Source organism: Dendrobium catenatum, unplaced genomic scaffold, assembly GCF_001605985.2.
Source record: "Dendrobium catenatum unplaced genomic scaffold, ASM160598v2 fragScaff_scaffold_8, whole genome shotgun sequence".
Taxonomy (NCBI): Eukaryota; Viridiplantae; Streptophyta; class Magnoliopsida; order Asparagales; family Orchidaceae; genus Dendrobium; species Dendrobium catenatum.
In genome coordinates this window covers 697,803-716,337 of record NW_021318470.1, presented here as the reverse complement: position 1 = coordinate 716,337, position 18,535 = coordinate 697,803, and the positions used below count along the sequence as shown (strand labels likewise).

General features: G+C 34.3%; 1 protein-coding gene across 1 annotated transcript in view; it reads left to right on the top strand.

The window, feature by feature from the left end:
* The window catches only part of LOC110112295, a 72,640-nt gene that overhangs the window by 48,216 nt on the left and 5,889 nt on the right, over positions 1–18,535 (top strand). The window contains exons 9-12 of the mRNA XM_020844469.2: positions 6,096–6,169; positions 6,261–6,358; positions 10,134–10,241; positions 15,380–15,477. Of these exons, the coding sequence (XP_020700128.2) occupies positions 6,096–6,169; positions 6,261–6,358; positions 10,134–10,241; positions 15,380–15,477 (378 nt within the window). The remainder of the gene's footprint in view (positions 1–6,095; positions 6,170–6,260; positions 6,359–10,133; positions 10,242–15,379; positions 15,478–18,535) is intronic.

Genomic DNA, 18,535 nt, shown 5'->3' with positions numbered 1-18,535 from the left:
AAACATTTTTTTACAATAAAAATACTAATAATAATAATAAATAATCATAATAAATCCTAAACAACAACAAATAATTTTAAACATAATAGTTATTATAAATATAATTAAAATAATGATATACTAACAATTATTATTAAAAGTAACAATTAAATAATGATAATAAAAATGTGTTTTTACTATTTTTATATATTTTAAAATATATATTATTTTTAATAACAAATATATTTAAATTAATGTGGCCGCGAATACGAGCAATTCGAGGTATTACACATTTTTTGGCTCAATATTCAATTTATTATGATTTTCTAAAAGAAAATAGCTTTAAAAAGATTTAAAATAAAAAGAAAACCCAGAAAAACCCTCGGCACGACACTTGACGCGATGGGATTGGACCCACGGTCTGCGGCCAATCATTATCGGTGGCGCAATGATTGAGTCGCCAGACAATGATTGCCGCAATCATGCGGCAATCATCGTGTGGTTCACTCATTTACGTTGGCAAGAAGCGGAGCCATCCGATTGGCGCTTGATCCGGATGGGCGGCCCAGATCTCGGCGGACCGACATCCGATCCTCCAGGTAGCTCGCGCGGTCGGACCAAACGGCGGTGCTACTCGATCTGGACCGTTGATCCACGGATCAACGGTCTAGTACGCACCCAGCTCGGGCGGACAGACTCCGGAACCCTAGTTCCATTTTTTGCTTCATTCTCTCGATCTAGGCGACGAAACTTCACAAAATTTTAAACGTAAGTCCTATACGTGAACAGAAATCATGGGGAACCATCCATTTGGCTTAGAAAGTGCTTTTCGAAAAGCTGTTTAGATCCATGTGATGTGAGCTATTCTAAGGGTTTTTAAGTGATTTTACCGTTGGATCTTCGAATCTTTGACACGGTTGCACTTGTAGATTGTCCTCGTATATTTCCTCTTTTGAATCCTCGATCAAACGGACTATGGATCGGTTGGATCAAGCCTTGGACGAACAAAGTCAAATCTCGCCTGGATCTCGCTGCCGGTGATCTTAGCCGCTCGTGTTTGGCTTGGGAGAGGTGGAAGGAGTTCTCAAACAAAGTTTCTCGGGACGAGATGGGCTAGGCTGAGAGCAATGCGAAAAAGATCCTAAAATAGACTTAATTTTTTATATTTAAAGCTCCTAAACCTAAGGTGGACGGCCTAGATCTAATCCTCAGCTAATTGGGAGGGAAATCAAATAGATTAAGCTGTGGTTTTGAATTCAAATTGATGGGGAGGCTTTAAATGCAATTAAAAGGGATTAAATAGGCCTTAAATGGGTTAAATAGGTTAATTCGACCCATTAAGAGCTTAGTTTGACCAAGTCAGAGTTTGACTTGATCAAACCACTCACATGGGTCAAAGGGAAAGGGTGATTGAGTCATGGAAAGGTTTAGATGCTTTTGAAATTGATTTAGGCTCTAAAGGGCCTAATGGGTCAACCTGGGTTGACTTGGTCAACCAGGTTGACCCAGGACTCAGGTCTGAGCTCAACAAAGTCAGTCTGACCATTTGAGTCCAGTGGAGTGGGGAATTGGGCTTGAGAAGCCCTGGAATTGGTTTGAAACCAATCAGAAGGGAATCAGGGTCAATTTGGGGGTTGACCTGGTCAACCAGGTTGACCCAGGACCTGGGTCTGGGCTCAACAGACTCAGTTTGACCACTGAATTGATTGCGAGTGGCCTTGGGCTATGGCTTGGTCAATTTGACCAAGTCAACCTTCCAGACCCAAGGATTTGACAAAATCGAGGTCAACAATTACATGTTTCTATTACATATATATGTACATATATACACATATATATATTTATGAAAACATCACAACTAATTACCTGACATCACAACTAATTACCTGACAGTTACAATGCCAAGCTTATTTTTTAATCTATTTACCATGCATACTTAGGACTTTTAGCATATATATGGCGTGTTCAAGCCAATATTTGGACTTTTGTGTTTAAAGAATGTGAGCTTGATTTGGGTGAAGCAAATACAGTCAATTATCAGGATGGGCATATGTAGTTTTGAACTACAAATTGAAAAAGCTCTTTGAACTTTTTGTGTTCAAATAGAGGGGTCCTTTTTCCTTTTTCTTAATTTGGGCTAGGAAAATGAAGGAGATCATCTATTGATTTTGGCTCAATAAGTGGGTCGATAGAATTTAGGATTTGGTCCTAAGAGTCTCTATTGTTTTCTTAAACCCTTTAGAGGTCATTTGGGAACCTTTATGTGAGTTCAAGAAGGCACTAAGCAAAGGGAAGATGATCCAACACATGACATTTGGGCCAGTTAGGAGGAGTTTCTGTTATAGAATGAAAGGATGATTTGTAACTTTGGGATTATAAATCATAAGGGTTCTTTGAGTTTTTTTGTATTCAAAGAGGGATTCTCGTTCACCAAATTTGAGTTAAGTGAATGAAATGGGCTAGGATTTGGGTTCTAAAATGATCAACTAGACTTAGGGTTTGGTCCTAAGAATTTTTAATGCTCTCTTGAGCTCCTTAGAGATCATTTGTAAATTTCTAGAAGTGTCTGCAAACGACACTGTGCAAGGGGAGCGAGGTATGTTGAATCATGCTGAATTTGTTTCAACTTGAGCCAAACCTAATCCTAAGACTTGTCTAAGGGTGGGATATCTCCTAAGGGGTCCTAGGAATCTTGCAACAGGATGCTTGAAGTTTTAAGGGCTTCAAGGCACCGTGCATAATGAAAAGGAGCTTTTAATTATTTAGAATATTCTAATTCATCTAAAATTAAAATTAGAATAATTTTTATTTTAGGGGAAATCTAGAATCACTTTTGGCATGATATAAGAGCCCTAAAAGTATGCAAAGTTAATTTGCATTTTTTAGGAATTTTAGGGATTTAGAGCAATCTCTTTTTTTATTGATTTTTCAAAGTTTTGAATATGAACCATGGTGAGACTTGCAACACAGACCTTAGGAGGTCAATGAGGAGTCTCACAATAATTTAGTGCTTTCTAAATTGATTAAATTCATCTTCAATCACATGCAAAATTTATAAAAGAATAATAATCGATTGTTCTAAATTTCTAAAATTTCTAAAAAAATTGTGAATCATCTTCACACGCTTCTAGGGTTCTTAGAACACGTTAATTATCTTATAATTCCCTCAAGCCATAAAGATGATCATTCCTATTTAAATAAATTCAAAACATTCTTAAAAATAGGAATATTTAGAAGCCCTCTTTCTTTTCATGCATGATGCTTTGGTGCTCTCCAAAGATTTAAGCACCTCAATGTGCGATCCCTAGGATCCCTTATGAGCTAGCACATCTTTAGATAAGACTTAGAGTCACCCTGGTTCAAGTTGAACCAAACTTAACTTGAACCATCCTAAACTCCCCACCTTTGCCTGGAACTTTCCTGAACTCACATAAAGGTTTCCAACTAACCAGTAAATTGTTCAAGAGAGAACTAGGGATTTTTAGGAACACACCTTAAATCCCGTTGGTCCAATTATTGAGCCAAAGTCAGTAAATGATTCCACCTTAAGCATAGGATCCCAATTTTAACCTCCCACATTTACTTAACCCATATTGAACAAATGAATCTCTATCCTTGAATACAAAATTTCAAGGATCCCTTCTTGATTTGTAGCCCCAATGTTATAAATCGTTCCTTATTTCTATGGACCAAAAAGTCATAAAAGATCCCTCAACCGCCTTAGCATCAAAACTATTTGTTACACTTTATATTACTTAGCCTCGAAGGCATAAGAAATTCTGCAAAACATAGCCTCAAAACTGTAGCTTAAATCCCATATTTCTCAGCCTAAAAGCTATAAGAGCTGATCTGTTCTTTGGCCTCAAGGCTGAGGCTCACATATGACCCAATCAAGTAGATGATCTTTTCATCTATACCTAAACTCTAGATGCCCCATCACTTAGCTAAAATAGGTGATTTCATTCTTCATAACATTAAAATTTAGGCTTCTAGGTCTCTTTAGAAGCCTCCTTGAAATTCATCACGTCAAATTACATGAATTTCACTAAGTCTTGACTTAAACCCTTAGGAAAGTTTACTTTACCCTATTAAGCAAACACACCTCTTTTATTCAAACATTTGGAGAATTCACTAAACTTCATAAAATATATTTATGTTTCTTATGATGCAAAGGCATTCCTTTTTTGATACTTTTTTTATTCCTTGGTTGTAATAATAAAAGGCCTATATTATTATTCTATGGTTTAAATTTATGTATATAATTCATTGTTTATTAAGTGCATATTAGAAATATTTGTTTTTTTTCTTAAATTTCTTTTCTTGCTTTTTTGGGGGTGGCCTGGATGTTTTTCGAGGCAAGCTCTTAGGAAATGTAAGAGTTCTACTAATTAAAGTGTAATCAATCTAAAATTAATGATACGATAATTTTTTTCCAACAAAATTTTGTGACTTGTCCAAAATAAATCAAGTTTTTAAAATTCAAAATGAATATCATATCATAACCCAGTGTGTCACATATAAATAAAAGCCCTCACATTAAGAGCTAGATAATAAAAATTGTATTATGAGTTAGGATTTGCATACTCGTATGGTAGCTAAGTTGTAAACCCCATCCTTTGAATTGAAACAACCTCACTTATTTTGCATATGCATTGAGACCAGACATGTATGATTTTAAAGCGCTTAGGTGGATTAGCTGGCTATTCTTATCAAGTAGGATTTTAACTCTAGAGATTTTAAGTCCAGTGTCGGGTTGACTTAACTGTAGGTAGGGTTTTAAGTTTGAAAGTCCCTAGCATTTTGATACATTTAGGTTAAGAGTTATTAATTGTTGGTGGTTCTCATCTTAGGGTTTGAGGCCAATATTCTTTTCCGGTGTATCGTAAGCCCTCATTTTTCTGTGCATTTCCTCAAACTTGTGTTGTTGATATAAGCCCCAATCATCTAAATTAAATGAAAATTTTTAATCTAAATCTAATTTTAAAATGTAATATCCAACATAAGATAGTTTTGAGTGTCTCTCATAAAGTCAAAATCAAGTATTCTTACGTTTCCTCTTTTAACTTTCATTAAAAGACATTGATTTTTAAGTTGATCTAATCATCTTAAAATTCTCAAAAGTCAAATTTTTTATAAAATGTTTTTGAAAATCATGTAAAATGTTAGTCAATGTTTTAATGAAATGATGTAAATTACTATTTTAATCAAAAGTTTTTTCAAGGGACAAATTCTTGGGATTTAATTAATCATAGGGGGTTGTCCATATGGGGAACCTGTACCCCAGAATATAATAAATCATATTCAATCAAACATATTGATTAGGCGAAAAATCTCTCATAAAATTTAAAAAAATGTGAATTTTGTTAACAAGTCTATAGTGAAATAATATTTTTATCCTTCGTAATAATATATTATCTTTAATCACAAAATATTTCAATCCATTAAGAATTGCAAAAATTCCATCGACAATGTTGGTTGATTGAGAATGTTACATTTACAGAAAAAGAGATTCAACTTAAAATAGGTGAGAACTGTTTTATTTATATGTTTAAGATGGAAATTATTTTAGTAGCTCATTGGTTAGAGTTCGGATGTTTATTTTAGTTGAGTGCTTGGTGTTGTTCAAAGAATTTGTGAAATCTGTCATACTCTGTTTTCGCTTCATTAGTTCGATTGTCCGGACCGGGTCGTGTGACAAAGGGGCTTGGCAATTTGAGGAAGTTTTGGGATATAAGATTGCCTATAATGACGATCAACTCTCCTAAAAGCTGAAGTTTGAAGGTTTCAGGCTATGATCATCTTTATATTGTAGCAGAATAGCATGGATTCCCAATTCATGGAGTTGGCTTCAGAAGATTTAGTGTATTGTTTAATGACACATCAAAGAAATCTGCAACGTAGGTTGAAGCTGATTTAAGATGTGATCATTTTGCATTACACATTTAGGCATCATATTAGAATGGCTTGATTGGCGTACTTTGGCTTAGCTTTGGTGTGATTTTATGCTGACTCTGTGCCTCTCTAGCGTACCAGTAGGGGATGTCATCTTTTTTTAATGCATTGTTTTGGCAGTTAAGTTTACTTTAATAAATTCAAACATGTTTTTGGCATTGCAGTTGGCAGAATCTCCACATGGTACAAAGTTCTTATTGAAGACGTCATTACTACAGCTTCTAACTGATATGATCAGGTATCCATCAAATAGGTTGTTCCGGCAACGGACTAACCAGTACCATTCCTGATCAATTCACTCAGTTTTTATGAACTTTTTATTCTGACAGCAATGATACAGTAGATTCTATATTGAGATCAAGAGCAATGCTCATAGGTGGAAGGCTTCTGTCTTCAACGGATGCTTACAGAACTATTGATCAATCACGTAAGATGTATAGCCTTCCACTAATTATTTTTTTTATTGAAGAACATGTGTAGGGTTAGTTATGCTGTCAGTAATAATGTTTCCTTTTTTATCATTATTTTTGTATCAACAGTCAGGATGCAGTGCTCATTTGACTGTACGGCAGACTAATATTCCAATTTAACAATGTGATGTGGGTGCTCTACATTTCTCCAGTAGTTTTGTTCAATGGATCAAAAATAAAAATGAGTTTGTGATGCATGATGTTTGAGGGTCTAGGATTTCTAATTCAATTAGGATGATGCAATAAATGTAGACCACATGAAGGAATTGGAATTCGCTGACCAAATGTCACTACATACTTAAATGTTTTGCTTTCTTTAGAACAAAATGATAATGCAACTTCGTTTAAATTGAAAGAAATCAATTTTAAATTTAAACCACAAACATCAATGAGCAGTCAAATTTTTGCCATTATTAAATTGAAGTTGTAGCAAATTTGACAAAAAATTGGAATTTGCAACACAATATTTAAGAAGAAAAATAGATGTTAATTTTCTAAAAGTTAACTTTCGAACTTGCATTATACTCAAAGAAATTTCTCTTACAACAAACACAAATTTGAAAATTGGAATATGAGATTTTATTGACAAAATAAATGAATGAATCTATGGCTAAAGTATTTACCGTTCTCTATTTGTGAAAATTGTAATTGCATGGATCAATGCAAACTGATAGCAAACATACCAAGTCCAAATACGTCACAATAGCAAACCCAAAAATACCTCAAATGATATAGGAATGCAACACTTAATGTAATCGATCACTACAATAGGTAATTTTGTGTAGCTGAAACAAGTGAGGCACCTAATCCACCTGACTTCATAGCGCATGAAGGAATAGGATAAGCACAGGTACTAGCTGACCCATGAACCTTCAAAATTTGAAACTAGTGAACTCACTGAACCAAAGAAAATACATCTCAACTCATAACATCACCAAGCATAACAGAAATAGAAGCGTCAAGGCAGCAACAATAGAAAGCATAGTTCAATAAATAATGGTTGACTTAAGTCAGCATTCATTGGGAAGATTACCAAAATTGGAGCTTCAACATAATACTAAAATTTCAACCTTGAAACAAAAATAGTTGTGAATTGAATCAAATTAGGGATTAAAAATAATATGGATTTTATTTTATTCTCGCAGGCACATCATCACATATATGTTACTTGAAGTCTAAAGGTTTTCGTTTGACTAGATCAAAAACGGAATATATGGAGTATAATTTTAGTAATAATAGATCTAGTTGGGAGATTGTGACTTTAGGCGATCAAGTCATTAATAAGAGTACACATTTTAGATATCTTGGGTCTATTGTTCAGAGTGATGGTGAAATAGATGGGGATATTATTAGTATTATCCAAGTTGGATGGTTGAAGAGGAGGAATGCATCGGGCTTGTTGTTTGATAGAAAAGTCCTCCTCAAATTAGAGGGAAAATTCTATAAGATGGTGGTTAGACCTGCAATGTTTTATGGTACAGAATGTTGGCCATTAAAAGAGAAGCATAATATTAAGTGTTGCATAGATGAGGATGCTCAGGTGAATGAATAGCTTTACTCTTAGAGACATGATACAAAATGAGCATATACGTGAAAAGGTTGGAGTAGCGCAAGATAAGATTAGAGAGAGTCGCCTTAGATGATTTGATCACGTAAAACGGTGGCCTTCTGAACATCGTCAACTCCTTTAATAAAAATTAATAATTCTAGTTTTAATTTAGGATCATTATAGATTAGAATTAGTAATATTTTTTTATTATAGAAATGTTTAATAATTTTTTTTAAAAATACAATGATGAGGACATCAGTCAGAGATTTCAACATGTGTACTGTCATCGGAGTCGTAGATCGACGACTATGATCCAGAGTAATTACTTTTGATATATTTTGTATTTTATTTATTTTTCATTTTCTATTTTTCCTAGCTTACCCCTATGGGTAGTGGGTCGCTATTGTAGCCCCGAGGGCACTTGTGTCTTTCTGCTTTTCTTTTATTGAGGCATATATATTAAGATCTCTTAGCTTTGTAATGGTTAATGATGGTTCTGAATGAAATTTTCACTTTCTTGCATGATCTCTTGGTGAGTTCTTGAGAGGAGCAACCCTAAGTGGCTGAGAGCAATACCCGTCAGTCTTGGTGGATTCCAAGGTTCGCAGTCCTTTGACTTCTTTTTTCTTTTATTCCTCCACAAGCTTTCCCCCTCAATCTTTTGCTGATCTCCCCTCTTTGTGGACTCATTTCCCCCCACAAACCGCCACTTCCATCCTCCCAAAATCGACCCCAACCTCTGGCCGCCGTCCTCCCACTGCGGCCCAACCCGCCGGCCACAACCCCACCCGCCGACATCCCACATCCCTTTCCACATACCAAAGCCGCCGGCCTCTCCCCTTGATCTCTAAATTTGAAATTCTAATTTCAAATGCTCATTATTCCTTTCCTATAATCCTCCATAATATCCTCTTAACCGCCGGCCCCTCCTTTATTGGATTAATTTTGAATTTCAAAATTAGTCCTTCCCTCTCATTTAGTAAAATCTGAGTTAATTTCAGATTTTAAGATTTCCCCCCATTTCTTCTCTTCCCCCACCTAACCCGAACCACCCCACCGTCCCCTCCTCCACACCCTCTCATTGTCGGCCAAGACCTCCGAACCACGACACACCAAACCCTTCCATGATCATGTATGGTTGATCCGGAAGTTGATCACGGGCTTATTCTCAATTCTCAAGGGGAGGTTGACGTCATCCAATCACCATTCTTCGACCCTGGATTTGGATCTGAAAGCACCATCGAGGAATACGTTGATCGTATCCTCTTCCATTTAGCGGATGTCATCGACGAACAAAGACCTATTGGAGAGTGGGAGATCACCGGACGACCACTCGTTCCTCCAACCCCGACTCCTTCCCCGACGACTAGCACCCTTGTCATTGCATGTCTTTTAGCGGAGCTTCTAAGTTTGCTTGCAAAATTCTTCTGCTAAGCCAATCCCTATCAATAGTGTGAGTGAGGGATCCCACGGTGAACGATCTAAATATTAAACTGTGGACTTTGTTAACTTGCCATTTGCTTTACTCATTATTTTTTGTTGTTATTTTTCAAGTATCCTAGTAATCTCAATTGTAATCGCTTGCTGTTACTTAGTCCTTTCATGGAATTTTCTAAGATCTAACTTGAAGAAGCATCCGTTTATAGTTAGTCAAGCAAAGTTCACATTTTACTAATTTCTTAAAAGCAATTCTTTTTTATCATCATTGTTTCACATCATATTTGGTATCAGAGCATGGTTAGCTAGAACTCATCCTAGGGAACTATATCATCATTCTTAAGTATCCTTGCATGCGCATCACTACTTAGAAAAGTTTTAACCCTTATTAGTCTTGCTGTCCAGAAAATTTCTGCACCAATTAGTGGCCTTTAGGTGAGTCTAAACTAGTATTTAGGTGCTGCGCATCACCACTTTTTGTTATGCCATTATTATCCCTCTAATAGAATAGATCATACATCCCTCATAAATGATGAACTAATTAAAAAAATGACTGTAGCTTTGGAATATTCTAAGTTTTTTTTCTTTTTTTATAGACATGGGAGGCTGCATCTTCTAAGTTTTGTTTTTCTTTTTTTATTTTTTCTTTTGAAACTTGATAGAGGAAAAGTTGATGGTTTTTTGTTGACACGTGTCTGTCTTCTTTATTACACAATAAGCATTTGAATTTCACAAGTTCGATGCAGGGATTAAGGTACTTCTTTTGGCCATTCATGGGAGATTGAATAAGCTTGAGTCTCAAAATATGGATGAAGTTGAAAATGCTCTAGAAGCAGTGGGCCTAATTGGATCTTGTAAGTCTGTTTACAGAGTGAAACAATAATGTTTATTTTTGATAATTTCGTTTTTTTTAATATTATTTTACTTTCAACTTTCCATCACTCTCTATTTGCTTGTAAAAATGAGGTCTATAATTATATATCCAGTGATATGTTATTGCCGTCTCTTCTTTGGCATAACAATGCACCTAATGCTTTGAAGTTGTATATTGTGCCTGTCAATACGGACGTGTCCCACACTTTAGTCTGTTGGCATCCAACTGATATCATAACTAGTGCTTGATGCTTTTATATATTTTGCCACCATGGTAGAGCTTATATTCTTTTTGTTGAATTAAACGATTTCAAGTTTTTGAAAATTTGCCTAAATTTGCCTATTTTCATTAAAGATTGGTTTATTTACATTACAAGGTAGGCTAGTCAAAATAGTTTTTAAGTGTTTAGTTAAACTTTTTGGAAATAAAAAATTATATCCAACCTTTAGGAGGCTTTCCTGATCTTAATGTTATGTTCCGGAATGTTTCAATTAGGCAATAGCTTGTACCATTTTTTGTGCTCTCATAAATTGTGGGACTGCTTTAACAGAATCATGACTATAATTTTTATTTATTTAATGAATGAAACTCATCTAGGATCTATGGGGAAAGGATCAATTGGGCCATTGCAAGCATGATTGACTTGTTGGAATATAAATTATGTTGTGGATTTTAGATATCCATGTTACACTGGTCTTTTGTCTCAATATAATATCCGTATTTTAAACTTATTTTTTCAATTTTATTCTTTATGCAATAACTATAGAATATCTCATAATACACAAATATGTTGTCTTGTTATTCTTTTCTCCTTTTTTATTAATATAAATGACATGCATGCTGGAAGATGTCTTGGAACTCTATTTGGATTAGGAAAATTGATACTCCTGTTCAATAAGTTTACTCGCATGACCTTGGGATATACTTTTTGAACATTAGCAATTGGCATGAGCCGTCCCTTCTTGTCTCCTAAGCGTATATGACGATATTGATAATACCATTTACTGTGGCACACTTCTGGAAAAAGGGTGCTTGAATAGGTGTCATCCAGTTTTTAAATAGCTTGATCATAGAACTTAAATTGGAAGTGTGCGTTTGTATGGTTTAGGGACTCCCATCTAGTTTTCAGTTGGCCAGATAGTGTTTTTTGTGATAATTACTACATTTTAGCACGTAATTAGATTGTGATAATTACTACAGATTTTTTTATGATAACAATTAAATCATTTAATGTCACCTTTCTTTTTATCTTCATTCAGTCAATATATTGATTGCTATTATTTTTGTTTTTCGAGTTGAGTTGTGTAAAATCTGTCCAACTTTCTAATGACCTGATCTACCTCAACTGGCCCATCAATAATGGCACAATCTTTGGAAAAAACTTGACGGTGATGTTTAAATTGCCAAATTGCTCATATCCATATTCATGTGTGTATGGACCACATCCTACTTTTATACCTACTTGAAACCAAGCTTAGATGACTTGTCAGTTTTTTGTTTAGATCGGTGAGGACCAATGATTAATACTTAACGTAGCATGCTGATGAAAGTGGAAGGAAATTCAGTTTTTATGATGGGCAATAATAGAAGTTGATCTCTCAGAATATCTCACCAAGGAATCCCTTGAAGAAATGAACTCTACTTATCAATCAGATGCACTGACACTCATAACTGCATTCTCTTTCCAAAATCTCAACTTGCATCCAGGGCATTTTTCAACCACTCATTTTGCATTCTGCAGCATTTTGTTTTGCATGATTGTAAATAATTACAACTTACAAATAGTGTCACGACCCGACTCAGCTAGTCTGAATTAACGGGGCGGAAACATAGAGCCGTACGATAAAAACACCTTTAACTTTCATTTCATAAATGACAAACACAATAATCATTCAAATACAGAACAGTGAAAGAAAGAGCCACTAAATTTCCAAACTGAAATATCTCTAATGCATCAAAACATGAAATCTCATAAAACATAAATTGAAAATATTACAGTAGTCTACGACACATCAACCAATACATTACACAACATGAGCATAAAAACCTAATATCCTGGGATCCTCTATGATGGTAGGTAAACGGTCTTTCGGCCATCACTCTCTAGCACTCTCCTGAAAAATATTCCCACAAGCAGGGTGAGCTAAAGCTCAGCAGCTAACAGGTATTTATCATAAATTCATGAAACAATAAAAAAAGGATGTTATGCATGAAATTTTCATTCAAAAGAATTTGAGAAAATAAAGAAAACATACTTGACATTTGATATGCATATAATGTATAACATTTCTCTTTTATTTTTCTTAAACTTTTTCATTCTTCATAAACTTTTTCTTTCATCATAACCTTTCTTTAAATGAATAAAATGCTTAATCATAATATAATATGCCCGTCTCGGGAGTACCAATGTTTTATACTTGATACGACATCGCAAAATCATCTTGATTGGGCACAAATCTCGAGGCAAAACCTAGTTGGAAACTTCAAAAATTAATTTCGGAAGCATATGAATCCTTTACCATTTGCTTTGAAGAGCCCCTTTACCATTGATTCCAAAGAGTTTCTTTACCATTGGCTCCGAAGAGCCTCTTTACCATTTGGTACTCCGGATCATCATGCACATACAATCATAATATATATCATATGGTTTAAGTCATTCAGAAATTCATATATATTGCCTAAATTGTTTTATGTTCAAATGTTCTCATGTCTATCTAAATTTTAATTGAAGAAATATGCCATCACATTTAACCTTAAAGGTTTAACATTTAATGTAACGATAAACATAAGTATAAAAATTTAACATTTCTTGGATACTAAAAATGCAGATAATTTTAACATGTGAAATTTACTTACAAAGAAAAATTTAACATAAAATAAAAATTTAGAAACATAAGTACCATAAACTTAAACGACGCCACTTATGCTCGAAGTGCCCCCTTATTTGACACCTTAAGATAAAGATAAATATAAATATAATCATACTAAGCATTAATCATAGAATATTTTCAATAATCACTTTAATTAAATTCTATTTTCAGATTTATTAAAAATCCAATTTTTAGGAAACCTAAAATTCATTAATTTCATCTAATAATCATGCCGAATTCCCTCCTAAACCTAATTAATAATTAGGTTAACTTAAATTTTCGGATTATTTTAATAAAAAATTTTAAAACTAAATTTTTTGCTAAAACCCTAATTTCCCCCATTAAAACATTTCTAATATCATATAAAACAAAAATCGTAAAGAGTTTTCTTAAAATTCACAACTTATGAAAAACCCTAACTTTCTAATCTCAAAAATCTTTGGGGAAAAATTTTGTTTTTACAATTAAAACACTTACCCTAACATTCCCCATAAGTTTCCCAAAGAAATTCTAAGTTTTTGTCAAACCTTAGATTTTTTTCTCTTCCAAAAATCTAGAGAAAAAGAAGGATTTTCTTAACTTAAAACATACCTTAGTCTTCTCCTGACCTTCCTCTTCGATTTCCCCCAAATCCGACCGCCGGAAACTACCGCCAAGGACGTCGCCGAAGCCTTGCCTGACCGCCTCCCTCTCCTTCTTCGTGTTTCGGCCGAACAAAAGAATCGCAAGAATGGGGAGGGATTCGACCTCTTCATGATTTAGGGAGTTAGGGATTTTAAAATTACTTATTTGCCCTTGCATGACCTATTTTCATTTTAATATTCTTAAGGGCATTTTAGTCATATTGAAACTTCTATGATTTTAACTTCCAAATTAAACTAAATTCACTATAGGTTCTTTATACCAATTTGCTTGAAATTTTGCTTAGAATTTTATAAAATTAATTTCATCAAAATCCGACGACTTTGAAAAATTCAGTTAAATTTCATCGCGATGTATCGATATGTGTGCAACGCTTATGATTGACGATTTCCGGTTTTACAAATAGTTCCACCTAGTGTCAAGCAAACAACATCAAGCCTTTATCCCACTACATGGGGTCATCTACATGAATCCTTTTTCGGCATTGTGTCCTATTAAGAGTCAAAGTCTTATTTAAATCTAATAAAGAAATGTCATTTCTAATATTTTCTAACCAAGTTTTTTAGGTCTACCTCTACCTTTCTTAATATAAGCCAAATCTAATACATCTACACTCCTAATCGGGTCATCGGAAGGTCGCCGTTTTATGAGAGCAAACCATCTAAGGTGACTCTCTCTAATCTTAACTTCCACTGGAGCTACTCCACCATCTTATAGAATATTCCCTTAAATTTTAGGGGAACTTTCCTATTACACAATAAGCCCGATGCATTCCTCCAATTCAACCATCCAACTTGAATTCTACTAATAATATCCCCATCAATTTCACCATCACTCTGAACAATAGACCAAATATATCTAAAACATGTACTCTTATTAATGACTTGATCGTCCAAAGTCACAATCTCCCCACTAAATCTATTACTACTAAAATTACATTCTATATACTCGGTTTTAGATCTACTCAAACGAAAACCTTCAGACTCTAAAGTTGACCTCCATAATTCAAGTTTACCTTCAACTCGCTCTCTAGTCTTATCAACAAGAAGAATATCATCAGCAAAAAACATACACCAGGGTACAACCTCTTGCAAATGTCTAGTGAGAACATCCATGACTAAAGCAAAAAGATATGGGCTTTTTAAAGCTGATCCTTGATGTATTCCAGAAATAGAAAAATACTTGGTCAAACCATCTTGTGTTTGAACAGAAGCAACAACTCCTGCATACATATCCTTAATGACTTGAATATACGTATTATTAACCTAGTGTCAAGCAGTAAATAAAAATTTATCTTAAGAAAACACAACGATTTTTAAAGTTCTGTTATTTGGGCATTTGAAACATTTTATTCCTTGCGAAAATGGGCTGCTTTATGGCTGGATTAATTATCCCTTTGGCTTTACTCTGGGCACTTACAAGTATTCACATATCTCTGCTTAAAATCCAAGCTAATTTGATAAAATGGCTTCCATTTTAGATGCATGTAAGTTGAAATTGCTCGTCTCCTTCTGAGTTTATTTATTAATTTATTGTTCACTATGTTTGATAATTCATTGAGTTATGAAGGAATTCTTATTCATCTAATATTTCTGGTTATCCATAGCTGCTGATGGAGCTATTTTACTCCTGACAAGTTCGCCTCTTGTGGCAAAGCATGTTGTAAATTCGGCTTTTGATCGTCAGGATAGAGGAAAACAACTGGTTAGTATTCATACAAAGTTGTTTAGTTTGTTAATTCAGCATATGTAATTTTTTCTACCCGAGCCTGAGGCTTGTTGGATTCTCACTTTGTTTTACTAGGACGGATTATATAAAGTATTAACAGGATTCTATAGATGATATTATGAGAATATGAAAGGGCTATGTTACAGTTTACAGAATAGTGGAAATAATTCCTGAATCGAATTTATGGGTTGGACTCATGCTAGTCCCCTTTCTCAGTGTTCCAGCTGGGACCACCAACACTCAAGCTTTACAGTAGATATTTTTCATGCCTTGCTGGTGTATTCTGTAATGTAGAGCTCATAATTCTTTAGTTAAAATGAAAACAAGTTGTGTTTGAAACTATGGGCTACATGTCAATTCACTTTCCTAATTTTTCATTGATGAGGTTTCGATCGGTTTGAATGTATTTTCTTAGTTCATATTGGATTAGGTTATGTGCAATATTGATAACTGAAAATTTTGACATAGTATACCTTCATAGTACCTTCCCACTTTATTCTCAAGTAAATTAGGGTGATTTTAATCCATATTAGTTTTCAAATTCCCCGTGTAATTGCATGAAATTCAACTTCAACACTAGATTCGGAGACAATTGACTGCATCTTGCTTTTTCGAGTGATTAGATTTCCTCCAAAGGAACAGTTGGTACCAGTAAATTTTTTATTTATGAGAGATCCTGCCCAAGCAACATCTGTATATGCTTCTAAGCTAACTCTTTCATTCATTCTAAATAAAATTCCTTTTCTTAGTGTTGATTGTAGGTACTAATGAGCTTTATATGTAGCCTGCAAATGATTTTTTTGGGGGGTTATGCATGAATAGGTTTAGAATAGTTGTGACATAGGCTATATTCGGCCTTGTGTGGGTGTGTTAAATAAGCCTCCCAATTAGTCTTTAATACCTTTGGCAACTTGTGGGCTATTGTTTCTCCTCTAAGCTTGTGTCAGTTATCAATAGAAATTTTTTAGGGCTTGCATCTCGTCATACCTATTTTATTAAGTATATTCATGATTTATTTTTGTTGATAGATGAGGATCTTATCCCTTGAGTGAGCCACTTTTTTCCAAGTGTTTGAGTCTTCCCTATTATAAATATTTCATCCACATATTCTAGTAGAACTATGATTTTTGGCTTTCTTGGTTCTTTTTATGAATAGTGTGATCTCTCAGGCTTTCTTTTATGCACATCCTTTCTATAACTTTGGTGTATCTCCCAAATTATTCTCTTTAGGATTGTTTGAGTTCATATAAGTCTTTGTTTTACATACATACATGGCTAGTATTGAATCCATAATCAAACTTGGTGGAGGTTTCATATAGGCTTCTTCTACTTCATAATATAAAAGTGCAGTTTTTTCTTTTATTTTTAACTCTTCTTAAGAATTAGTTCAGGTGAATAGTATTTAGTTTTGTAATTGATGCTAAAGTTTCTCCATAAAGAATTCCTAAAAATTGAGTGTAAGCATTTGCAATGAGTAACTTTATACTATTCGAGTGTCTTATTTGTATTGTATTTGATAATGTATACCCATTTACATCCAATTAATTTATTTATTTTTAGTAATTTTACTACCTCCCAAATCTTTTTTTTTCTCAAACCATTGATTTTTATCATTTCTTATTCTCGAATGCTTCTTAGGCGATTCTTGGAATTTTGATTTTATTTATCTCAGTAAGGAAGGTTTTGTGGGATGTGGAAAGTTCAGAAAAATAAATAAAGTTGGCTTTTAGCTAAGGTGCATTTTCTTATCCGCTTTCTTAAAGGAATAAGAAGGCAAATATCATGATTATTTTGAGTCATTAGGATAGAGTTTTTACTTTCATTACATGGTGGTTGATCTTGTATATATTGGAATTGTTAAGCATGATTTGTTTCAAGGTTAGATTCCTCCTTTTTGTTTAGTATACAATTAGCATACTTGTAATAATGTTTAGGATGATCAGGCATGGCATTCTTAGAGATGCATTTTAGTTGAGGTTGAAGATATTTGGAGAGGAGGGCTAACTAAAGCTATTTGGGTACTTGAACAAATGTTAAGGAATCAAAGCTTAGAAAATCATGGTTATTTTTATTCCTCTGTTGAAGACAATCATCATATAATCCATGATTTTCAGCGATGGTAACAGCTCAAAAGATCCTTTTAGTGGTAGCATTATACCCTTTTTGAGTCAAATATTTCAGGAAGAAGGATTTCAGGGACCTATGATCATGCTTAGTGTTTTGATGGATGCTTATGTGGGCAACACGCCCAAAGGTTCTTAGTGGGAGTGTGAATGTTTTGTGGAGTGGAAAAATTCTATGAGAGTTTCAATGTATTTTATTTTGTAATATTTTATTGGGAGGCAGTTTATTAGAATGGTGGCATTTAAAAGACCTTCCCCTCAATAAAATTTTGAAATATTTCGTTCAACTAGTAGGACCCTAGTGCTCTCAAGAAGATGAAGATTTTAAATTTATGCTATCTCGTTTTATTGTGGTGCCCTAGCATAGGAGTGGATGATGTGAAAAGAGGATATAGGTTTATTAAAATACTGCTTCTGCTTAATATTAGTGCTGAATTGGGTGAGGATCATTCATTTTAATGAACATGAAGAGAATTGTACTTGTGTTAGATTTATTTTTCATCAATAATAACTACTAGCTAATACATTAGTACTAATCTATGAAAGAAATAAATAGACTGAGCCCATTAATATCTATCATATATGATGGGCTCTATACATCAATATGGCTTAAGTAGAAAGGTATTGAGGCTTTTGAGTTGTGGGCTCCGAAAATTCGGCCCAGCCTCCCCGCCGCGCAATTTCTTTTATTATTCGGCGAGGGAGTTTTAACGAACTAAGTTCCGGGGTAAATTTTGGAAGGCAGATGGGTTTGTAGATAAGACACTACCCAGAGATTTCGCCCTCATTTTGCGAGGACTTTATGATCTGAGTTCTGGTTTCCTATAGGCGCTAGCCCCTATAGTTAATTACCCTTCCCTATAACGAGAGAGAACTTTCGATTAAGGCTAGTCATCGATCAGATACGTATG